The 11,812-nt window shown below is 36.8% G+C and overlaps 1 protein-coding gene across 2 annotated transcripts in view; it reads left to right on the top strand.

Annotated features, from left to right (window-relative positions):
* The window catches only part of FREM2 (FRAS1 related extracellular matrix protein 2), a 119,394-nt gene that overhangs the window by 7,231 nt on the left and 100,351 nt on the right, over nt 1-11,812 (top strand). For both annotated transcript variants that reach the window (XM_021377310.1, XM_021377320.1), the window contains exon 2: nt 3,546-3,635. In XM_021377310.1, the coding sequence (XP_021232985.1) occupies nt 3,546-3,635 (90 nt within the window). The remainder of the gene's footprint in view (nt 1-3,545; nt 3,636-11,812) is intronic.

Here is an 11,812-nt window from a genome sequence, read left to right as displayed (position 1 = left end):
CTATTGTCCCTTATCTCTAGCCCGCTGTAACTGGGGTGCAAAACACACAGAGCAGAGAACTTATGCATATTTCATACTTATGTTATCCTGAGACTCCTAATTATCTAATTTTCAGAGCAGGAGTAAATAAGACCCTCTTCTATGATATTCTTAATGACACTTCCATAAAAGCAGATTTTGTAACCAGACATACATACTAGTGTTGGCTTTGGGATGCTACTGACCATTAAATCTGATGTTACTTTGTGTTTAGATCTTTTCCCTTTTTAGGGATCTCATTTCTGCCATGGAGAGTGACCTTTTACAAACTGCTAAATAAGACCAAATTCATTAACATGTGTGGGTCCTGATAGAGCTTGCAGAACATCTTTACAGTCTTCCAATATGTGTTGGAAGAGATCTCTGGAGTTCATTTGTTCCAACCCCTATTAAAATCTGGACCAAATCTGAAATCAGACTGAGGTCTTCAGGGTCCTATGCAGTTGAATTTTGAGAGATGTTCAATAGTTTGTGAAGTCCATCCTAATGCTCTACCACCTCGTAATCCCATTCCTTGGATTTCATAGAATCATAGGCTCACACAATGGTTTGGGTTGGAAGACACCTTAAAGATCATCTGTTTCCAAAGCCCTTGCAGTGGGTAGGGACACCTCCCATAAGACCAAGTTGCTCATTGCTCAAAGCCCTGTACAGCCTGGCCTTGAACACTTCCAGGGATGGGGACTATCTTTGTGTGAACATGCAGACTGTCCAGTTTGAATGTGATAACACTGATGAAACAAGATTTCTTATGCAAGCAGCTTGAGCAGTCCAGTTCTTCAGATTGTCTGTAATTAAAATGAGGACCAGAGGGATTCTTTGGCAAATGGCTTTCTGCTTTCTGCTTGAGATTGTGTTGCAGTGATGGCCCACAATACTTTTTCAAGAGCTAGAAAGGAAATCAGCCTAGCATGCAAGTTGAGCTAAAAGCCCCCAGTTGTGTACCTTGTTCAGGAACAAGCAGTGTGGGGCTTTGTAATACATCAAATACTTCTGCTACCACTGCAGTAGATAGTCTTCAGCTCATGAATGTCATAGAGTTAAATGAGATTGCTAAAAACAGGTGTTAGAGTATGGAAGAATTAAAAGGACTCCAACTTCTGCAGATAGTTGGTGTTTTTTTATTCTTTTATTATTAAAATAATCTGAATGAGAGAGACAAGTGACAGTAACAAATTAAAATACTCCTAAAATAATTAAGCAGTTACAAAATTTATTCAAGTATTATCTATTACTTCAAGTTATATCTGAAAGCAACAGTTGCAATTCATTATTACTTCTTTGTGCTTTATATTTACATTGTGGTGATGAAGAGAAAACTTGCAGAAGAATACTTGTTACATGGTAGTTTATAGTTTCTAGTGCTGTCCTAGGATAAAATGTATACAAAGAATAACCTTGGTGCATAAATGTGCAGAATTCATCTCTACAAGTTAGGGCTGGAATCTGTTCATAGCAGGTATTCATTAAGATTAGATAATTTATTTAAAAGTGGGGAAAAATCTGTTAACGAACTGCCAAGTCTTTCACATTTAAAGAAGTTTAGAGGTATATAACAAGTTGTTAGCTGATGTTTGGATAATGTTTCAAATGCACACCATATGATGGAATCCCTTCTTAAAAGAAGAGATATTAATACATGTAACGTTTATTAACTGCATCAATTCTGCAGAATTTTAAATAGGATGTGAATATCCTGATCTAGTGCAGATAATTTTATTTTTTATTTTTTTTACCTAAGAGAAAGCTGCTGGATTTCTAGTGAAGGAAGAATTCCAGTATGATATGAATGTTTAGTAGGTACTGCAGTTGCATAATAATAAATTATGCTTACAAGTAGGTCAACTTTAATATAGCTAACATAACGTAATCAACTATGGAAGAACAGGGTAAAATTGCTCAACTGACTCCAACGTGTACTTAATGAAAAGAAAGTAGGCCATTCCTTTGCACTTCCTTTCACAAAAATGAAATTTTTGGATGACAAGTGGCTTTTTTTTGATGAGGTATTCCTGCAAACATTGGCTCAAGTACTTATCTTTATGTATGTTGGAACCATTGATTTTGATAAGGTTACCCACATGTGTGGAGCTAAGTACCTGTGTAAGTGTTTGCAAGATGAAAGATTTATTTGCTGCACTGACATAAAAAGGTATTTGTTTGCATCCTCTTTGCAGCCCTGTGAATTTTTGATCTTTAACTTTCTTTCAAACATTTATAGAAGAGATTCTTTAGTGACATATACCTCCTGATAGACTTCTTAACTTGTTTGCTTTAGAAGATGTCTGGCTACTTTTGGAACTGAGGATGTTGAGGAGCTCTAATAAAAGTGCTTTTGGCTTGTTTTGACCAATTCACATGCCATAGCATGGGAATGGAACTTGGGTGCTACTTGAGATTTACTTTAATGCTGTTAATTTCTAAAACTTGCTCTTAAAAATGAAAAAAAATAGGGATTACTCTATGCTGTTTGGTGTAGTATCAGACTGGGATTTTTACCAACAGAAGTCTTATCTTTCAAAGGGATGAAAATTAATTTTATGTATTGCATTAAGTCTTCTTACTTCTCAGGGAAACCAGAACACACTATATTACTAAATATTTGGTTACCTGTTGTATACTTTTAAAACTGAAATTGATTATTAAAAATTCTGTGTTGATATTTTTTGCTGCTGAAGTTTTGTCTGTCTACTTAAGTTGTTATGTTGGGTTCTTAAAACAGTTAATCACTGTGTGTTTGAGCACTATTTGTGACAGGACATTTATATAGGTTATGTGCCATATCATTTGAAAACAGGGTGACATGAAGGATGTTTAAGTTGGAGAGGGCGTTTTTGGGGAACTAAAGAGATAGAAATCTCTGTACTGCAGAATGTGCAGAGATATCCTACTCTAGAGTTAGGCCACATGCCAGAAGTAATCTGGTTCTAGAAGCAGAGGTGGGTTGTGTGGACTAGAATTTAACACAGAAAATACCCTAGAAAATCACAGATTTCCCATGACCTCTGACAGGTTATTTAGAGTAGAATGCTTTGTGTCTCCTCTCAAGCACCTGTATGGTGGATATCTGCATTTCAAGCAATTTCCTATTTATCAGGCATGACTGAAATAGGAACAAAACCTAGGGTATTTTCTCCTTTAAAGCAGGCTACAGTACTTCTCAGGATGAGGAACGGTGACAGAATGTGTATCTGGACCTCTGCGAAAATGTACCACAAATATACATTCTGAATGTTGACCTTATGTCTTAAGTTTGCTTGGGTTCTTGTTCTAATACATCTTAAACAAAAGAGAGGACTGAGGATAAGGAAACATCGTGAGAGGAAATGAATCGTATCTGCAAAATGTCAACTCTGTTAAATGCTGAAATTTCTGAGCTTTACTGGAGAACCTTGACTTGTTTCTGTTGAAACTAAGCTATTCAAAACATGTCAAGCTTTTCTCTTAAAAAAGTTTCCTATCTGCAGCATTTAAAGTAAAACACATTTTTTCCTGATTCTTTACAGCTGATATTGATGATTTGAAGATATGCTATGTTTTACGAGCAGGTGACAATGCCACCAGTGACATTTTTCACTTCATGGTTGAAGACAGCGGTGAGTACTTGTAAAATCTGTGATTTTCTTGTTCCCGAAAGAGATGGAATGTAACTATATTTTGGGAGTTTAAAAGCATTGAATTTAATTGAGGGAAGTTCATGTTTTCTCTTGGAATATGATTTTTGTTTTTATTTTCTCATATTGTGGACTATTGATGGTGACTACGAAGAGAGGTTTGGAAGAAATCATAATTGCATCTAATGAAAAAAAGTCAACCTATTAAAGGGAGCGTCGTTCTCTAAGTCTACTCACATATCTGGGCTTTCTGTAGTTTTTCCTTTGTATTCCCTGTCCACGGTCTTCACACATAAATCATCATAAACCTTTTATCTTGAGAGACCTTGCAGATTTTGATTTACCACTATGTTTGCCTACCTCTTTAAGGGTTCCAACTGTAAGACCACCTTTCATCTATTCATAATGGGGGATTGTCTCTGATGTACATGTTGCTTTGCATTCAAGTTCTGCTTCTGCCTCCTTAACATAACAGAATCCTTGGTGGCTTTGTCAAAGATCTTCATCAGGTGACAAATTCTAATGACTGATAATATCTCATAGGACTTTGGAAGATGCAAAAGGAAAGAATGAAAACACTTTGAGAATAGTGGCGCACATTAATTTTGGGAAACAAATGTTTGGAGTTTTTTTTGTTTTAAAGAACAAAGAAAAAAATTGTTTGAGGAGCAAACTAAACACATTAACCTATTTTTTTCCATCCAATGTTGGTACAGTAGATATATCTAAACGAAGAAATTCCTGTGCATAGTAACAGTTGGCTAGATTATGTTGCTTTAATACCTTTTTTAATATGTGATACATAGCTCTATGAATAATTAGCAAAGATATTATCAGTTGATTTCACAATATACTTCTTAAAAAACATACTTCAAACTAGATTTAGCTCATGTATACTCAGCTTGTGCTTTCTTTACAAGCAGAGCTAGTGCTAAGATTGGAGAACAGGGATTTGTCTAGTCTGTCACAGATTGAAGAGTTTATCACCATCCACCATTGCTGGGAGTAGGTTATTAAATCATGTTTTCGTTGTGCTGGACAACTGCAGAAGAAGTCAGTGGCTCTAGAGACTTTTGAACACGTGATTTGAAATCTTTGCTAACTCAGAGATTAAGTAGTGAGATAACAGTTTGTAACGTTTGGCTCATTTTACTTAAATATTTTATTTTTACTAAGTAGTTAGAAAAATTGAAAGCAAAGTAAAGATAATTTGACATAGCATGTTGTATTTGCTTTGTAATACCATTATTTTCTTATGACAGATGTCATTATATGGTGATGTTGTTCATTATTTTCAAGTTCTGTTAGTAGTTTAACAAAACCTCAGTCCTGAGATGTTTCAAGATTTCATGTGAGGGAAGTAAAGCTGAAGAAAATTTGCTCTCTCAGTGGACTGTCTGATTTACATCCATTCTTAAATTTGAGTTGATCCTTGGGAATCCAACATTCTTCATGCTATTTTAACATTTTCTCTTGGCAAATATGTGTTTAAAGCAAATTGCACTTAGTATATTCTAGCTCTATACCAATAATTTTTCACTTATTAGACACATCTTTTTCCACTTGCAAGTTAAAACAGATTGTCGATTGTAACAGCATTCTATTTTTCATAATGTAAAGAATCATCATGGTAACAAGGTATTTGCTGATTTCTTAGAGCCTTTGGAATTTGTGACATTATCATTTTGCAGACTATGTAGCTAGATGGTAAGGTGGTCCTTACTTTCTTATTTGTTGACGCAGTGCAAATGAGTTGTGTTGCATTTCAGAGTATTTTTGAATTTTTGCTTGACTGAAGATGGTAAAAATGTTTTTAAAAGTTGATGAAGTTGCGATCAAAACATAAATTTTTGTATACTTGAAATAACTCTAATTTAGTAGTGGTGTCTTTAGAATCTGTTACAGGGCTGAAAGATCCAGTAATTTATCTAACTGTATTTCTACCGTCTTCAGAAAGACATCAAAGGAGGTGTTTGGCAGCTCAGATGTATTGTGGCAAATTTTCAGTGGTACCAAGATTATTGTTAAAGTATGTTCAATTTTAAGCTAGATCAAAGAGACTACACACAAGATCTGAATGAAAGAGTCAGCGCAGACTGCCAACATCTGCAGTAGAATGGCATGCGTCAGATTTCTACCTTCTGTATCAGGAATTTTGCAGTAGTAACAAGTTTGTGATGGCTACCACACAGCACCTGACACTGTAAACAAAACAAGTGAGACTTAACTTAAACTGAATTGTGCCATGTTCCAGAACTGATCTTGTGACCCAGATATTTTATGTCTTCCAGTTCCTTTGTGCCACAGCAGCAGGAAGCTACGATGCTAATCCCAGCTCTCTTCAAATAATTTGAGTTATCAAGATGATTTTGCCACTAGTCCTCTAGTGAAATGCTGTTTTATGTGTCTTGGTATATTTATATGTGGTCTGTGAACTGCAAATAAGACAAAACGAGCATGTCTTTCTCAAGTTCTACCATTTGATAGTTGATCCACTCCACTCATTGCACAGTAACAGAAAAGAGCAAATGTAAAAACTTGTCAATAGCCTTTAAATGACAGTCTCACTGAGACTCTAGTCTGTTACCTCAGGTAATTGCATGGAGGTATGGCAAGTAGAAGGAGTCATCAGACTTCTCCACTGTGAGTTGTGTTGTGAATATGGAATTCTGTTCATCTTTTTAAATATGACCAGCTATTGTGCGAAGCAACAGCAGAATAGGTGAGTAAGGGAAAGGAAAAGAGCCAAGTCTTTGCTCTGCCAGCTCTGAGGTGAGTGTCAAGCTGCAGACCAAATCACTTAAGATCTGCAAACATGAAATGTGGTGCTTGGGGGAACTTGTCTACCTATTGGCCAAGGGACAAAACAGTTTAGACAAATAGAGAATATCTCAGGAATTATGACTGTCAAATGGTAACTGTTCAAGTATAACTGAAGGCAGCACAAATAGGCTCAAAATGAAGAGAAAGAAAGGCTATTAAAGAATAAAGGAAAGAAGGCCCTTTGGACTGTTGTTTACAAGCGAGAGCCTGTGTTATTCAAACCGAAGTCAGAGGTTTTGCCAAAAAGAACTTGTTGAGGTTTTAAGCTCTGTGAGATTCTTATCATCAGCATCAATTACCTACATATGTATGGCTGTAGTGCCTTCTGGCCTTAAGTGACTTGTTTCATAAGGGTAATTAAAAAGTGAAATAAATTGAACACAGTCCAGCATCTATCAGCACTAATGTTTTTTTAAGATAGAAGTTCTAATTCTTCATGTTTGGGGATTTAGCTCAAAATTATCTATAAAGTGGATGACCTAAGTATAACAGAAATGGAAGAGGACAAGAAGACAGCATTGGCTGCTGCAAAGTTAGCTGTAGCAGGTTTTGAAAGAATCTACTGTATCAACATATGACATTGTATCAACAATTTGCTTTCTGTTCTGTGCCAAAGTTAGATCTTAAAAAGACCATGTGGAGACCTGTTGATACTGAAGTGTTGTGAGTTCATTTTAGCAAACCCTTGAAAAAAGTGTGGATTTTTGTATTTTTCACAGGAGTTGCAAATTAATTTGTGTTGAACCACTTTGCTCAGAAATGATTTCCACAGTCTGTTAATGATGTGAAGAAAAAAACTCTTAGCAAGCGCAAGCATATGGCAGCGGTGAATCCTGATGTTTAAAATACAAAATTCTTAATGATTAATACAGGAATCGGTGCTACCAGTCAGCAGGAGAAATAGAATATTTTGTGATGGGGAAGTAAGAAATGAAAATCTAGAATGATAGTCAAACTCTTGGATGTATTTGTTGAATATGAAGTTGTGCACTATGTGTGCTGTGTTTCAAACAATGTGAAATTAGTTGAAGGGGTTTAAGGCAATTTTTGGCCAGATTCTGCTGACGCTGTGGAATAAAACAAATATATTCCAAAGCTGGCACTAAACTCAAACCCTCGCTCAGACCAAAGATCCCAGACTTTGGTGTTCCAGATATGGTATTGTCAGAGGCAAGTACATTCCCTTGCCCAAGGGCAGCTAGCCAGCAATGGGTACTGAGACTGGGGTAGCAGTACTAGAGCAGCATGAATGGTGGCTGCAGAGCAGTGCTTTTTCTGTAAAGGACTATCACAGCATTGTAGTTCCTATTTTCTTCTTCCTAAAGTAAGAAAAAAATCTTCCTTTTATGGAGGTGTTGTAGATAACTCTGAATTGTTCTAGTTCAGACCATGTAAAGTCCATTCTTCAGTGAATAAATGCTTGTCTATTCTAAATAGTGATCTGCACCAAAATATTTTTTTAAATATATGACCTGCTCTTGCTTAGCTAGTTCTCTTATCACAGTAGTCTGACTTGATTGTTCCATTTCCTACCCTGTCAGTTTTCTGAAGCTTGAGACACTGAGGTAGGACTGCAGCGCCCAAGGGAGGAGCTCTTGTTATAAGCCTCAGTGTTTTTTGCTGCAAGAGGCTGGTGCCATACTAACAATGTTTTGCATTACAGAGTCAGCTACATTAAAATTTCCTGTTTTGAGGAAAGAATTGAGTTGACTCTGATTTGGGGCCAGAGCATTTAAAAACAACAAAACTGTACAAGGGGAAAACTCATTTTCGATTCAGTCTTAATTTGAGCTGTAATCTGACCCTCCCTTACCTAACTCCCTTTTCTCACTGATCAGCAGAGTCCTCCAAGCTGTTTCTTTAGGACTGCTAAGTGGCATCTTGCAGTACAGTGCCTCAAGGGTAGAGTGGTTTCAAAGGGGAGGTAATGAAAGAGTCTCTTGCCTGGTTTAGGAATGTGAGGATCACTTGGGAAGGAAAGAAACAGGATTATTATTTTTTTTCAGGCTCTCTGGAGCAGCTTTTCTGACTTTAAGCCAAAACATTGCAAAGCCAAGGCTCACTGAAATTGGTGTTTTACATCATTAACTAAATCTCATTTAAACTTTTCATTGTAGATCCCCAAATGCCTTAACATAGAACTACATTTTCTTGTATTAACATTTGGTTAAATCTCTGTTTAAGCAAGAATCTTTCAAAAGCAGTTTGCTTAAGTTAGTCCTTAAATCACTTTTTGGGAAAACTTCATAGACTTTTCCCATTAAAAACAAAACAAACAAAAAAAAAACACTGTTAATTAAAGAAGCATTGCCTACTGCTTAGAGAAAGCTTCCATTTTTTGTTTAAAAAAAATATTTTGTCTGTCGTCCTTCACTTTACTAAGTAAGAAGTACATATTTTAAGGAATTTCACCATTTTGATATTCGTTATTCATGTGAGAGAAAACAATATGATGCTCCTGAGTATAATTATAGAAATGAAACTGTTGTTAGTGATTGTTTTTTTTTTCGAAGCCATAACACTGATATATTTTCCAGGATGATCTATAATAACAGTGTTCAAACAGACATTTTAGCCTCAATATCTGATGGTTCTTAAAGAAGCTGACTGGTAAAATATCATTGGGAATTACTTGCTGCATCCTTGTTTGACCTCACATGTGACATTTGGGTGCATTCATCTTGGCAGGAAATATCAACTACATTTATCTCTGGCTTAAAAATGGGGACATGTTATGTTGGTGGTATGTTCTGTCATTTGCCAAGTACTGTATTGGGTTCTAGTCTGTTGCCAGACTTACTACTGCTGCTGTTTTGGTATACTTGAGGCTGGTACCCAAACATTTTTTCATGTCACACTTCTTACTGTAAGTATTAGCTGGGGATTTAAATAACTGCTTGATGCTACATTTTTAAAAAAGCAACAACAGCAAACAAACATAGAAAGAAGTCCTCACCTTTCTGTAAATTAAAGATTAGTTCACTGAGGTTGTTATTAATGTGGCTACAAAGCAAAACCAGTATTTAAGTGGGTCAGTTAAAATATATAGAAGTAGCTATGTATTTTGTGTAGAGATAATTACATGGAAAATACAGGAGTACAGCTAAAACAATTTTTTCGGGGGGGGGGGGAATTATTCTAGATTTTTGTTTGTTTTTAATTGTTTGGGTTCAAATGGTGGTTTTTGCCAAAAGCAAAATTTTCTTCTGCTCCCCATTCTGGATTATTGATCAGATTTAACAAAAGCTGAACAAAATAGTCAAAATGATGAGCTGAGGTACTGCTCTGCATGAGAAGGGAGAGGCAGTTACATTGTGAATTGCCTTTTGTACAGAAGTTAGGGCTCTCTGTCCAAATGTGGAAGACTCAGATGCATTTACTCCATTTCAGAAGTTTTGAACCCATCCTCCAATAGTGAGACCTAACACCATACCTGCTACTTATATTCTGATCTATTTCTCCCCCATGTATATGAATTCTTAAATAGTCTTTGGAACGTAGCTTGAACTCAGATGTTCCAGTTTCCTTCCAAGTACTGCTATCATAGGGTCAATGCATTCTCTCTCATTTGTGTGTGTTTCTCTTATCTTTTTGACCTGTTCTTCTCCTTTTTTTTCCTAATAACTGTTATGCTTCACAAAATAAATTCCTTGAACATGCTGATTAGGAGCAATGCATTCCAGAATAACATGTAGGCTGTTGGTTTAGATCAGAGTTTTGAGCAGGCAGTTTTTTGGTTCCAGTTATCTATGAGTCAGGGCTAATAGTCTTGTCTTCCATGTAGAATGAACATCCCAGCTGCTGGCTTGTTTGGGTAGAAGGGAAATCTTTCCTCACCATCACTTGTCAATAGACATTTTTAATAATTTTAAGCTGAAATCACTTTCTGAATAATCGTATTTTAATGAACAAGGTGTCCACAAGAAAATTGATGACCTTTGCTCTTGGAACCAAATCCTGCTTCATGAATAATGCCATTGATTTCATTTGGCCTGCTCAGGTGAGAGGCAGGGAAGGTGAAGCTTGAGATTAGCATTATCAGTACTTAGCAGGCTTTTTACCGAAGAACAATCCATACTTTAGCTTTTACATTATTATGATATATAATAAGGCTCTGCTAGCTACAAAAGAAGCACAGCAATGAGCAGTAAAATTAGGTCAAAATGTGAGAATTAAATGGATTAAGGAGACACATTAGGCTTTAGTGGAAGAAATGAGAACTCTCATGAATAACAGTGATTGCTAGTGACATGAGAACCTGCTGAAAGACTTTCTTAATTCTTAAAGTTAGCTCTAATAAGCCTGTGAAATAATACTGTTGTTGACGGCGAATATTTTTGATTGGGACAGATTGAAGAGGACTGGAGAAACATTTTTATTTTATTTTTATTTTTGTTTTTATTTAAAAGTTAATAATACATGCAAATTCACGGACGATGTTTTTTGTTAAAAATTTTGTACATGCTATTGGGATCCTAATGAAAAAGTAATTTAAAATCATGTGTTTTTCATTAACCTTTGACATTAACTGATCATGGAGTGGAGAGAGTGGAGGAGCGCTGTGATGTGGTTGTGGTGTCTGTGACAGTACCACGATGAGAAGCATTTGGGGGTGGCTTGTCAGAGGGGCTACAAAAGAGGTAGTGCCATGGCACAGGACCTAGTACAGACACCGAGGGACACCACTAGCTACAGGCTTCCAACTCAACTCAGTGTCACTGATCACAACACCCTGAGCCCTGCCATTCTTATTTCCTCCACCTCGCTGTCTACTCATCTAACCCACACTTTCTGTGCTTACCTGTGTTCTGGGAGACAGTGTTGAAAACCTTGCTGAACTCCGGGTAGACAACATCCACTGCTCTCCCTTCATCTACACAGCCAGTCATTGCCCAAATGATTTCTAACCCAGGCCTCTTCCACCAAGGGAAAGTCTTCCTTTCTCTGGGCTTCCTCACTGATCTCCAGGATCCAGGATTCTAGAGGACTAGTCTCAGAAGTGAAGAACTTGCCCATCCTTGACAATCCCTGGATGCAGGGATGCTCTGTGTGCGTACTGGGCACGCAGAGGACACTGCTCAACATGTAGTGGGAATTTCTCCTGAACATTTTCTCCAGCCAGACTACATTTTATGGAGCTTGACCCCATGCAACTGAAGATGATGTTGTGTGGTGGGTTGTGATAGTGAGCATTGTTAACATCCAGGTAGTGACTACCCGAAATATTTAAGAGAGTCCATCACCTCTGGGAGATCCAACCTGTGCATAGATGGCAATAATAGGAATAGTAAAAGCAGAGGGAAAATCTTGCTAGAGTAAATTAATGAGTTAATTTA

The sequence above is a fragment of the Numida meleagris genome, chromosome 1, assembly GCF_002078875.1.
Source record: "Numida meleagris isolate 19003 breed g44 Domestic line chromosome 1, NumMel1.0, whole genome shotgun sequence".
NCBI lineage: Eukaryota > Metazoa > Chordata > Aves > Galliformes > Numididae > Numida > Numida meleagris.
Note: the sequence above shows the minus strand (reverse complement) of the source record. Positions and strands in the feature narration are given on the sequence as shown.